General features: G+C 43.5%; 1 protein-coding gene across 1 annotated transcript; it reads left to right on the forward strand.

Annotated features, from left to right (window-relative positions):
• Positions 1 to 942: 942 nt before the first annotated feature.
• Positions 943 to 1,368, forward strand: LOC129327680 (uncharacterized). Its single transcript, XM_054976433.1, has one exon. The coding sequence runs from the start codon at positions 943 to 945 to the stop codon at positions 1,366 to 1,368; it is 426 nt and encodes a 141-aa protein (XP_054832408.1).
• Positions 1,369 to 14,113: the final 12,745 nt, after the last annotated feature.

The following is a 14,113-nucleotide window of genomic DNA, read 5'->3' on the forward strand; positions in this document are numbered from 1 at the left end:
AGAACTCTATGGTTAAACCATAGAATTTTCCCAAATGCTAAAGTGTTCTGGCATCACTTCCAGGGGCACGGGCAGTGAAATCAGCATGATGCCAGTGACATTTAATTGCCAGCGAGGCCCCACACCAGTAAGTTTCCTGCTGGTTGCAAGCCTTATGCTCGCAATCCTATCTCTAGAGAAGTTGCATATAAATTTTCAAAATAAATATTTTTTTTTTATTATATGTGTTTTTAAACTGTCAGTTTTATATTTTAGTATTCTGTACCATCTAGGACATTTTCAATGTAAAAACAGCTCATGTATTTTGAAAATGAAGGAAAGAAGGGTAGAATATTGGAAGCTCTTTTGCATCTTCATGGGGGAGAACAGTGGGGTATAAATATATAAAATTTAAAAAAAAAATTCTGTGACACTATAACAAACACAAATTGAATTATTTGTAGCATTGGGAGCAAAGGATGACCTAAAATGTGCAAGTTTACTTTGGGGAAATCATTCTTGGGTTGCTTGAGAAAACTCTGAACCTATGCTGAAACACCTTTTTGCACAGACATGAGTATTTCAAATTAATTGCCATATCAAACTGCATTGGAGTGCGAGAAGTCAAATCCTGGGCATGATGGCCACATTTAAGTTGAAGGAAGTGTTCTCTTTCTTAAGATATGCTAATGACGATGGTGGCTTTCAAAGCTTTCTTTTTGAGCAATTGTCCTCTGCCAAGAGCCCGTGAATTGCAATACAGTCAAGCTTCACAACTGGCCGGGAACAGGTCATAGTCAGGCCAGTGTAACAATGGTTCCTTGGCTGCAATGAAGGCAGGAGCCACCCAATAGGGACGCTCGCTGTAGTGCCATCATTTGCATGCAACTACCTATAACTGCCCATGACAGCAAAATTCCAGTGACATTCAAAGGCAGGGCCTTGGAGAGAGAAGAGAACAACATGGCTGCCAAGCTCCAAGGCACAAGGAAAACCAGGAGGCCGAAGAAGAAGAAGCCCCAGAAGAAGCGTCAACAGGCCAGAAAGAAGGGGAGGAGGCTCCAGCCTAAAAAGCAGAAGAGGCGCCAGGCCAATAAGGTGGGGAGCAGGACGGTGTTGAGCATCTCTTCTCCTCGTCTCTTTGCTGCCAAGATCCTGAGGAACATGCCAAAGGTACGCATGGAGACCAAGGCCAGGGGGCTGATGAAGACGTTGCTGATGGACGTGTATGATCACATGTCGAAGGAGATGGAGAGCCTGAGCCAAAATAACCAGGAATCCACCGTCAGCCCCACTGATGTGCAAGCATTCTTGAAGGAGGCCATGGCCAAGGAGCTGGCCAAACATTCGGCTGAGCCGGCCAGCAGCGAAGCTGTTGCTGCTGCCTAGAGGAATGTCCCTCCCCTTTCCCCAAGAAGGGAGAGAACCAAGCGTGGCCCCAAGAAAGAACTTTTTAGAGTATTTCTGTCACCTTAGTATATTCTTAGCCCTGGAATCTGCCCTTTTTAATCCTCCATCCTCACTCCCAGAGACCCTTATTGAGGCATAGTCATGTATCTATGGGGGCCTTGAAGGCCCATCCCCATGCTGCCAAGTCTGAACCATCTGGCAGTGGAAGGGAAGCAGCTGCTGGACTACCCAGAGTGGATGTGCTGAAGAACGTCCCTACAAAGGACACAAGGAGCAGCAGAAGCTGAGCAGAGAGAGAGAGAAGAAAGATGAAAAAATTGCTCCTGTGGTGATTTCTTAAAGAAAAAACAACGGCAGATGTTATCTTGCTCTTCTAATAAATCAGGGTTGTTGGCAGATTTTATTCCTGGATGTTTCTGTGTTGTTTTTGGTTGGTGAAATGGTGTGCAGGTGTTTAGCAATTACCAATCTAGGAATAGAAAAGGTTGACTAACAAAGGGTATCAGTGGAATAACCTAAGCTGGAACCAGATAAACTGACTTTCTAAAGTGTACCTTGAAAGTGCATTTTCCCCCAAAGAGATTTCCAACTCTGTTATAGGAAATCTCTGGTGTAGCCCATCTTCCTTTTCCAGAGGAAAATATAGCACTTGCCCATTGTCACTGGGGACTGTTGCTAATGGTGTGTGCAAGGTGCTGTACAGAAGTATGAATCAGTTACTGCCCAGAGAATTTGCCAAATGTCTAAGGAGCAAATTTTCCCTTTTCATAGGTAACAGTTTTCAATTTCAGGTAATGTTACAATTTTATTTTTATGAATGTATGCTTAGTATGGTCATTTTGCACCCACATCAAAGCCTAAGTTAGCCCATACATGCCAAAGTACAAGGATGGTGGCCAGGAAAAGTCTGCAGTTCTGAACTTATGAAGACTCTTTAAAGAGACAAAAAAGGAATGGTTTCCATTCCAGGAGGCCAAACTGGCAAAAGGGGTTCTTAATACTGAGGAGAGGGATGCAGAAAAACTGGAGAAGTGAACTCCTTGTTGAGGTCTAATAACACGGGACCAGGGACAGTTATGTAAATGCCACATCCCATGTGACACAATAATGGCACCTGCAGGGGCCATTTTGGCCCATGTCCCGTAAATTTACTGAAGCTGACTTTCCAGTCGGGCTGCACAAGATACAGCAGCTCAGGGGCACTTTAACATGTAGTGTTTCACAGGACTGGGACACAATCAAGCCCTGGCTGAATGAAACAAAGGGATGGGTGATGCTTCAGTCTCTGCAGGTTATTTAAGCCTTGGGCTAAACAGAGAGATCTGCTGGTTCAACTACTTTGCATAGCCAGTATGCTTCTATGTGCCTTAACCCAGCTACACCTCAACTGTAACCCTGAACTCAGTGCCTATTGGGAGACCAGAACTGGTCTCCAGCTCCTGTCTAACCCTTGCTTCTGGAGCTTCCATAGTCTGCCTTGCTGTCAGGCATCTTCTGAATACAGAGCAAGTCTCTCTCTTGCCAACTCAAGGCTGTGACCCTCAGCCTAAGAACCAAAGGACATGATCCCTTCAGCTCAGGGCTCTCTGGTCATGCCCAGCCATCAACATCAATGGGCCTTCCATATGGTGGGTTTCCCTGTAATTTCCCTGTCCCAGTCCCCCAGAATGGCCACTCTGCTCCCCTAGACCACCAGGGATATTGCAATTTTTTAAAAACTATCACTAGAATATTGTTATATTGATATACCATTGTAACGATAGGTGTAGCAGGTTCTCTGAATTCCCATCTTTCATTTTTTTAAAAAAACGAAACCTCTAGCCCCTGTCCTTGCAAACACATGCCTTTTGCCTTATATTTCTACGAAGCTGAGAATTCAGAGAGCCTGCTACACCTATTGGTACTACTGTTTATTGTTCGTAATAGCAAAATTGTAGTGATTTTTAAGGAAGTTAAAAGCCCCCCATAGCAGGGGATCATATGGTTGCCATGGAGGCTAGAAAAGTCTGAATTTTCCCATCCACATAGCAGCCACCCAGTGTTTACTGCATTGTTTCTCAAAACTTAGTAGCAAAGCAGGTTTAAGACAAGCTGGGGAACCCCCTGGAGTAGGACGGCAGGGTTACAAGGTTCCCTGCTGGTAGCAGGGGGTGCCTTGCTGCTCAGCGGGATGGTGGGAGAAAAATAGAGGGAAAATGGGGGTGGGTGGACAGCATCCCAACAGAGTCCCAACATGCTTATGTCACCCCCTCGACTCCTTGTGACCACTGAGTCTTGCCCAAACGATAGTGCATCCCCAGCAATGCACTGACATAGTTTCTAGTCTCTGGGGAGTGACATCAGAGCATCGCCAACAACATCATTCCATTGCTGGCTGAATCCACATTACCGCCGCGAGTCCCGGTGTTGCGCTAAATGTTCGCTAAACACCTGGAAGTATAGCGTCTTTCAAGCGCGATTTCTGAACCGTGCTAGAAAGACGCTATACTTCCGGGTGTTTAGCGAACATTTAGTGCAATACTGGGATGCGCGGAGGTATGTGGATTCAGCCACTGGTTGCCAGACTTGTGCTGACAACCCTACCCTGGAGGTGCATGAATGCACCATGATGCTGTGGGGAAGATTAAAATTGCTTCCCAAAGCACTGAATTCAGAGCTGATAACCCATGTAGAGCCCCGTGGGGCAGAGTGGTAAGCTACAGTACTGCAGTCCAAGCTCTGCTCACAACCTGAGTTCGATCCTGGCGGAAGCCAGATTCAGGTAGCCAGCTGAAGGTTGACTCAGCCTTCCGTCCTTCCGAGGTCGGTAAAACGAATACCCAGTTTCCTCCGGGTAAAGTGTAGATGACTGGGGAAGGCGATTGCAAACCACCCCGTAACAAAAAGTCTGCCAAGAAAATGTCATGATATGATGTCCCTCCATGGGTCAGAAAGGACTTAGTGCTTGTACATGTAGAACCCATGTAGAAATGGCCAAACTCAGGCCGTTTCCGCATGTCTTACTTGCCTGCAGAACATTGTGCAAAAGACCCAGAAGTCAACGTCTTCTCATGTGAAATTGTGCCAGGAAGATGCTGTTATCCGGGAGCTTTGCGCAAAATCACGTCTTCCTGGCGCGATTTCGCACAAGAAGATGCTGTCTTCCAGGTCTTTCACGTGATGTTCCACAGGCAGGTAAGATGTGTGGAAATGTTGTTAGTGGTTGTCTTCCCTGTTTCCTCCCCTGCCAGGCAAGCATCAAGTCCTAGATCCAGAGGAGTTAGTTGTGTTGCATTTGTTATATAATGGCCAGATTGTCTGTCACTTTTATTGCATGATAACGCACATAAGGAAGTCTTTACCCCTTCTAAGAGGAGGAACTAAGTTTACACGTGATGAGATAAAATCACTGTGATAAAATGGCTGGAATTCATCCTTAATACTTAGAAGCACGCTCTGGCTGCTGTGGTAGCAGCATATGGTAAAGGAACAAGAGATATGGTATTCACACAAATCTGCTCCTGTGCTACTTGCTGATGCTGCCACCACAACCCCCACACCTCCCTTCCCTAGAGTCCAGTAGCACCTTTAAGACTAGCCAACTTTATTGTAGCGTAAGCTTTCGAGAGCCACAGCTCTCTTCGTCAGAGAGGTTATTTTTGTTTAATTCTGATTAATTCCAAAAAACAGATTAAAATTAAAATTAAAATCAGATTAATTCTGTTAATTCTGCTATGAGTTCTGATTTGCAGTGGTTATAGAAATGTTTGCTTTTATAGAGTATAGATATAGATGGTACTTAATTTGATCAATATAAAATAATCAGCATTAAAAAAACTTTTAAAGATAATATCCTAGATATAATCAGTCTTAGATATAAGATAAGTTTATTATCATACCTTTTGGAAATACTTTAGAATGTATTGTTTATTTTTTCTGAACCAGCAATCATAAAGTATAGATAAGTTGTTGTAAAAGTATTTTAATATATAATGCTAAATATTTTATAGTGATCTCAGTATGAGGGTTATCAGGATGGAGAGAGGAAACACTCCTGACTGAGTATGGTTGTGTTACATACCTGAAAACTATAATTCAAATGTTATATGGTTATTGTATTTTGATAATCTTTGTAATGTTTATTTAATTTTCTTTTTATTGTAACTTTTGTACCCCCCTTTCTTTCTGTGCTCCTTTATCCACTTGAAAAACAATATATAATAAGAAGAAGGGTGGACTGCAGAAGGCAAGGAGAGAATTTTTGTGCTATGAATTCATTCATATGGAGGGTAGTCGAGTTAACTTTAAGGGCTCGCGTCAACCAGGAGCTCTCCACAGATTTTCTTTTACAGTTGTTTGATCTTGTCGTGGAGAAAAATTATTTTCGTTTTCCAGAGCAGTTTTACTATCAGACTCGAGGCGTTGCCATGGGGTGCGCTGCTGCCCCCAGTGTGCCTAACAGTGCCATTTTGCTTCTTAATCTTCTCATTGTGCTTCCCCATGTCTGGGGGTGATTTTCATTAAGTTAAGATGTGGATTTTAGAGGAATTTGGAGCAGGGTGGGACAGAGCTCAGCTCTCAGGCATCCATCTTCTCAGAAGTCGATGCCATGCCCCCTCCAATCCTTTTTTTGACCTTATTTTTATTATTGTCGTTATATTGATGACATTTTTTTGATAATCAGGCAGGGCGATGTCCTTGAAAGGCTTGGCGAGTGGATGAACTCTATACTTGAGAACATTAGATTCACGTGGACTTGTAGCACGTCTAGTTTAAGTTTTTTAGACGTAGTTGTCTTTAAGACAGGCGGCAATACTTTGGCCATCAGATCTTTTTGCAAAGGGACAGACCGTAACTCTTATTTGCGTTACACTTCCCATCACCCCAGGTCCCTAAAACAGAACATACCATTCAGCCAGTTACTTCGCATTAAACGTAATTCCTCGTATGATTTGGATTATAGTAGGGACTCTAAATGCTTGATGCAGGCGTTCTTCAATAGGGGATATCCTCAGCAGGCCCTTAACAGAGCTCTACAACGAGCTTCTGCAGTACCCAGGGACAAGCTGTTTGATAAGAAAGAAAGAGACTGTGACAGCTGCTTAAGGTGGGCTTTGGATTTTACTCCATTGTTCCACAGGATTAGACACATAATCAACAGACATTGGTTTATAGTTAGTGATTCTACTAAAGGAGGAATTTTAGTTTACCTTGTGTTACTTTAAGTGTTGCAAAATTTCTAGCAGAAGTGTATAAAGTTAAATCCAAGCATATAGCTGCACCTGATTGCTGAATGTTTATTAATTTATTATTACCTGTTACTAATTGCTTGTTTATGCTTATGCTTCTGCCTATCTCTGTCTCTGATGGTCCCTATCTCTGATTGTAGACTATTATTATTTCTAATGCAAATAAAGGTGACTGATTGATTGATTGATTGATTGATTGATTGATTGATATAGTTAGTGACATCAAGGGCTGTGAGTTGCCCCCCCCTTGATTGGCTTCAGGCATACCAGAAATTTGAAAGATGTTATGGTACATTCAGACTTTGGGGTGGCAAGACAAATCAGCACCCACCCTGTTGGATTATTTAGGTGCAGCCATTGCCATGTTTGCCCTTTGGCTATTACTAGTACTAACATTCCTATACCAGGCGCTCACAATATCATTGTCAACCTTAAGGATTTTGTCACGTGTCAAACCCAAGGCGTGGTATATTTAATTATCTGTACATTTATGTGGGGAGTACTGTCAGGTCCTTAAAAACTAGGCTACTAGAACACATGTAACGCATCAGAATGGGCAAAATGGAAGCCCCACTAGTTGATCATTTCCTGCGGTTGAATCACTGAGAAGATGATTTTAAATTTATGGCTCTCTTCTTGGGTCAACAGGTTCCTTATCGGTCTCTGCAGAAAATTCTCCTTCAAAAGGAGTTTCTGGATACACCATCTGTGTTCTTTAAAACCAAAAAGGCTGAAACTTGAAATGAATTTGTCTCGCTTTCGGTAAGTTTGATTTTTGTTTTTTGTAACTTTGGGACATACACTGATGTATACACTATATAGCAGAGCCTGTCTCTTTAAAAGATGTACTATTTGGGCATTTCTCCTTTTGGGAGATTGCCAATTTGCCCTTTATAATGTGGGTGTCTGGGAACGGGTAGTGCTCAGCCACCACCTGATTCTTTCCTCTGTTAATTACGGGGAGGTTTATTGACTGTTTAACTACATTGCTAAGTTTTTTTTGACTGTTTAACTGCATTGGCAAGTCAATGTGAGGTCTTCCAACTTGTTTTTGCTCTATATGCACTGAGCTTTTTACTACCTATGTTAATTTTATGTGATTGTAGGTGACGTTGGATTCTGCCCCTGAGGAGGTGTGCGTGCATGAAATAACTGGCAACAGCCGGCCCAGGTTGTTGAGCGGGAGAGTACACATTCCCACATTTCTCTTCACATTGCATATGTATGCTGAAGAAGGAAAGAGACTTTTCACTTACTGTGAATTTCCAAAGCTATTTTGACAGATGAACTCACTTGACTTATTACTTCATGGAATTATTTGAGTGGACTTTTCACTGTTTGGACTTTTTTCAGTTTTCAGGAGCGGCGTGCCTGCACCTTTTGTGTTTCATTGTTTCACAGCTTTCTAGCCTACTAGCTTGAGCTTATTGCATGACTACTGTGTTTAATATATGCAATTGCATATTTACTGACTTTCATTACATTTTACTTTGTTGTATGATTCTTGGATCATTTACCGCCAATTGCAGTGTTCTGCCTTGTTGTTTCAGTCTCCAGATGATAGCTGGAGATCTCCTGGAATTACAACTGATCTCCAGGCAACAGAGATCAGTTGCCCTACAGAAAATGGCTGCTTTGAAGGGTGAACTCTATGGAATCATGCCCCACTGAGGCCCTTCCCCTCCCCAAATCCTGTCCTCTCCAGGCTCCACCCCAAAATCTCCAGGAATTTCTCAACCTGGATCCCTGTGTGTGTGTGTGTGTGTGTGTCACTCGTCTCTTGAAAAGAAGTAGTGCGCGCATAAAACAAGTGCACTCTTGTTCCCGCGTTTTGGGCTTAAATCGGCCTGCTGCATGTGAGAAGAGAGGAGAGGGTCCCCCCTCCCACCAGGAGGGTAAGGGGATCTGGCCACCCTAGGTACAAGAAATAAACTGGATCTGTAATAAATCAGCCATTTTGAAAGCCAGCAATTGCAGGACCTGTTGGGAGCCATCTGATGTGTTTTCCCACAGAGGCAAATTTTAAAGAAGGTCTCATTGTTGCATGAGATGTTTCCAGGAACTGGGGAAAACGTATAACAATTAGGATAATTATAATTAATTATGGTGATAATTAGCGTCTTCACAGAGTAGCTTCTGCTCTAAGTGAGCTCCACAACCCATTCATTTCGTGGGCAGCGTCTCTTGGGATGATATCTATAAGCACGTTAAAGACTTTGTTTTGCATGTCTTTATAGCACTTGGCATTCACCATGGAGGAGGGTTACACCCTTTCCTGGAAACTTTATGCCATGATTTTGCAGAATTCTGATAAGGATTTAATATCTCTCCAGTTGTGGCTAATACCATACCGGGCTGCCAACTAGGTGTATACAATGGCACTGCTTGCTGGGTAGGGAGTGAATGTCAGATAGAATTGACAAGGCCAAAGTTCAAATGTATCATTACAGCTTACTGAGTCAGTAACTATAGCTCAATCTATCTTCCGTTGCAGGGCTGCTGAGACCCAAGGGGTGGGGGTGGAGAGAGAGCCACTAGTTCCTTGGAGGAAAGATGCAATAGAAAGAAGTATGCCAAGAACAGCAAGAGAAGTGTTCTCATCACGGCTAAGGTCTTTATGTGAAAGTGTTAGGTGCAGGACAGCAGCAGGTAAACAAAAGTTTGCCACTGTGATACTAAGAGATACATTAATGGTTTAAAGGTGCACCATTTGTGTGGAGAGACTAGGGCTGAATCCACACACCCACGGAGCATCCTGGCGTTGCGCTAAATGTTCGCTAAACACCCGGAAGTGTAGTGTCTTTCTAGCGAATTGCGCTAGAAAGACGCTACACTTCCGGGTGTTTAGCGACCATTTAGCGCAACGCCGGGATGCTCAGCGGGTATGTGGATTCAGCCCAATACTTAATGTACAGAATGCTGTAAGAGAAGAACTCTGCTGGATCAGGCCAGAGATCCATCTAGGTCCAGCATCCTGTTTAATACAGTAGCCAACCAGTTGTCCTGGAGTGCCAAAAAACCAGGACAGAGATGCCAAGGCCTTCCATTAATATCACCTCCTTTATGCAGAATCTGAAATTGGTGCTGAAAATCTTCACATCTCATGGTGCAGAATCAGGATTTTTTTCAAAAAATTGTTCTGGCTCAGCAGATAAAAAGGTTATTTAATTCCAACAGTTTTGGACTTCAACATTGGGACAGCCGGACAGGTATATGTGAAATATATTTCCATGATTCTTTGTTCTAGCTTTTTGGAGTTGTTCATTTTACAGAATACAGCCATTGGATTTACACTGTGGCGGGGGTGGGTGGGTGGGTGGGCGGGTGAGGAGCAGTGGGTGGGGAGAGGCATATTTAACCTTTTCACTCATCTCATTTTCATGTCAAAAGTCACCGCCTCAAATTGCTTTTATTCCTGCTGAGGGAAAGTTACCAGGGTTCATATTCCTCCCTCCAAGCAGAGGTAAAAAAAAGTTGGAGGTGGTACTTTTCAGCAAGAAAATGGGTAAAAAAAAGTTGGAGGTGGTACTTTTCAGCAAGAAAATGGGGTGAGTGGCAAGGGCTTAAATGTGCTTTGTCCTGGCCATCCTGACCCTTTAAATTGCTTTCGAGTTTACAGTAAATTCAAAGCAAATCATCAGGTCAAAGAATTACGATACTCCTCAGAATGTGTAATTCTGTTCTGAGTCAGTCATAAGGCAGATAATATTATCTGGAGCCCTTGGAATACGTGAGGACCCACAAGGGCTTGTGGGGGGGAAACTCGTTTCCTTCTTTTCCACCATATCCTCTTTCCCTTCCTTGTTCCCCCAGCCTCTCCCCTTTCCATGTTTCCTTCTCTTCTTCTAGAATTGCTAGGTCCCATGGGGCTCAAACAGAGTTATAGAGGGCATATTTTTACCAAATCAGCCCCTGCCATGACCCCATGCTTCTGTGTCGTGCTGGGAATGATATCGTTCTTGGTGTGACATGGAAGCATTCCACAGCACATGGGAGCACACTCAGGAGGGGGGTTCCTGATCTGTTACTGTGGCTTTCCCCCCACCGGCCAGTTGAGAAGTGGCAGGAGGTGGAGGCTGGGAGCAGGACATCCCCTGCTCCCACCTGGAGGACAGGATCCCTGTCTCCTTCCCACCACTTTTGTCTGCCCTGCCCTGTTTCCACCTTTCCCCCTCCCCTCAATGGCCTCTCCACTATGGCTCAGTTGCATGGTGCCAGCTGGGGCTCCTGCAAGGACTTGCAGGGAGTACTGCACTTTTTCCTGTATCCCCTTCTCCAATTATTTCCTCTTTCCCTCTTCCTGGCAGCCTCCATATGCTCACTTTTTCCTATGTCCTTCTCTCCTTCAAACCTACTAAAGAACTCACTTTTTATCTGTCCCCCCATCTTCACCTGTATTTCTTAATTTACTACATTTATATACTGCTTTTTCCCACAATGTTGACCCAGAGCAACTTACATTATTTTCCTTACCTCCATGTTATGTTCACAACAACCCTGAGAGGTGGGTTAGGCTGAGAGTGTGTACTAGATCAAACTCAGCAAGTGAGCTTCCACAGCATAGTGTTAATTTGAACCCGGTGCTCCCAGATCTTACTCTGAAACCCTAACCACTACCCTACACTGGCATTTGGGGTTTTTTGGGGGGAGGGGGGTGCTGTTGAATAGTAGCAAGCAGCCTGGTGTAGGTGAGTCATGCAAGTCATCTGGTATCAAGTTACCTGCCTGGTGGTTGCTTCTGGGCCTAGTCCCAAGGACTTCTCCCTCAAAGGCCAAAACAGTCCTGGAAAGGTTCTGCCTTTTACTGGCAGCAACCAGGCCTGGAATACTGGCTAAACTGTTATTGTTGCTTAGCAGCAGGCACTGAAGACATCTGGTTAAAGCTATAGGTACTTCTTTTATGATTTTTTTAACCCCCAAATTAATTTTTTTATTTAGATTTCAGTGTTTTTGGCAAACCTGGGGCATTTTTAGGTGTGTAGGAAGATCTGTCTTGTCCATTCATGGCTTCAATCTCTGGATTTATATATTCTCAGACCAGGGCCATTTGGTTATTAGTATATATGGCTTCAGAAATGTTGGGTTCTTTGTTCTTTATTCTGTTTTTCTTTTACAAAATTTAAAATTGTGTATTTTTTTTTACAACATTTAAAATTATGTCTCTTAGCCGGAGTCTCAGGAGTAGGATGAGATCTAAACCTAAAGCAGATGAATGATTTATTTCCGATATCCAATTTTTATCAGTATATATGGGTGTACATTACCTGGTGAAAATACGCAGCTATATCTTTGGTACTGCGCTCCACCCATTCTTGAGAAAGAAGTTTGGTTGGACTTTCCTAAAGACTTCTCCAGGGGAAAATGTCCTTTGGGATAAACTTGAATTGTGAAACATCCTTTCTTATTTGCACTGGTAGGAAGAAAGGACAGGTATGATACAGATATATTTCTGCCAGAATAACAAGTTGGTGGCGGGGGGATTTCTACTAGGACAAGAATGCAAGGGGAAATGTTTACGCACCTTTTCTACCTATGGTATAGCTTTGATCCAGATCCTTCCATTTCATAGATGCTTTTTTAAACCCCCGCCCTCCAATCCCAGTTATGGAAGCCATTGTTGAAAGTGAAGGATTGTGCAATGCACAGAACACAACAATATTTGAGTACTTGCCCAAGGCTAGGGGATAGGGTTGCCAGGTCTGCTGACTCCCCCAGTGGGAGATCAGGGGTCTGACAGTTACCTTGCTGCATTCCTGTGTTTGTGTTTGTGCATGCACTGTGCGCACACGCACTCCCAAGTTTGTGTGATGATGCCACTTCCAGGAAGTGATGTCATCATGAGGGTCAAAGGGTGGCCTTAAATGTGTTTTCCTTAAATGAGTCTGAAAAGGGAAAAAGGTGAGCAAACCAGAAAAGAGCTTAAATTTTATGATTTGATATATGTATGGGTGTTTAAGTAGCTTTAGGAAAGGCTGGAAAATCACAATATTCAGTCTTTAATAATTAATAATAAGGTTTGGGGAAAGGGGAAAAGTCTAGAAGTATGGAGCTGCTAGATTAGGAAGCCTTCCAAAGGATAATTTTGTAATGACACAGAGGCAGTTTGAATTGAAGCTATGACGAGTCTTGGAAAGCGGGGTAGGGGGATCCCATCTGCATTAAATACTATTTTAAAGTAATAAAATCCTATCCTGTAAGGTTTTGTGATTCAAGTAGGGTTGCCAGCCTCCAGGTAGTGGCTGGAGATGTCCTGGAATTACAACTGGTCTCCAGCCCACAGAGATCAGTTCACTTGGAGAAAATGGCTACTTTGGGAGGTGGACTCTATGGAATTATGCCATTCCATGTCCTTTCTCTCCCCAAACCCCACTTTCTCCAGGTTTCAGTCCCCAGATCTCCAGGAATTTCCCAACTTGGAGCTGGCAACCCTAGATTCAAGTGATGTGATATTGGTGAACTGAGATATAGTTGAGAGTTACTGAACAGTAGATTTCTTCTTCTGAGATCCGAGGCTTTGGTGAACCAGATAGATAGTGTCAAATAGTCAAAGCAGTGCAGATTATTAACCTGCTTTTGAATAGAATCTGAAATTGTAGAAGAGAAGTTATAACCTCATCTTTATTGCCCTTTCAAAAGGAGGAAGAGGCTCTTTCCTGAGCCTAAAGATGTATTTTAGCTTCCTGAGCGGGAGGTTCTTTACAACCTTCTGTGCCTATCCTTTTAACACAGGCTTATGACAAGAATTTTGGTGAGGCCTGTCTAATGTCTTTGGCATCCCCCTTCTCCCAACTGCCTGTTCATCTTGGGTGTAGGTATCTTGGTATTCCTCTAATGCCAGCTGCAGGTCTTCTCTACTGACATATAACTTCACTCCCATAACCCACACTCATTGCCTTAGCTTCTACCTAGGGTTGTCAGGGCCAGCCTGGCAATCAGAGGGAGACAAGGAGGTTGGGGTGGGGTGGGTCAGTGACAGCATGACATCACTTCTGGGGAAATCTGAAAGTGACATTATACCTCTCTAGGAATAGCTGGAAACTCCATGGTAAAACCATATACTCTTGCAGCAGTGGTTGCAAGCGTATGGTGTTCACCTCCCCCTTGTGGGTCTGGCACTACTATTCTCCTTCACTCTATAGGGTGCAGGGGAAGGAGTGGACAACTGTGGGGGAGGTGGCAGTGCTCCTGTTAGAGGAAGCATTACTACCAGCCTGGAGGTGTCAATATTGGGCCCTGGCCCACTGATCCTTTTACTCAGTGGTCTGCAGATAGGCAGACAATAGACACAAGAGAAACTGAATATGCTGAGAAGAACTTATGCTTATGCATAACAAAACAGCAGACAGGAGGCATGTTTCATTTTTCCTTTCAGAGTTGGAGAACTTTAATAACATTAATACCTTTATGAGTGACTGAACAAGTCAGTGGGGAGGGATGTGTGTGTGTACGTTCATAAGGCTCACTAGTACATTACGGTCTATCCTTTCTCAGCTAGC

This window comes from Eublepharis macularius, chromosome 4 (assembly GCF_028583425.1).
Source record: "Eublepharis macularius isolate TG4126 chromosome 4, MPM_Emac_v1.0, whole genome shotgun sequence".
NCBI lineage: Eukaryota > Metazoa > Chordata > Lepidosauria > Squamata > Eublepharidae > Eublepharis > Eublepharis macularius.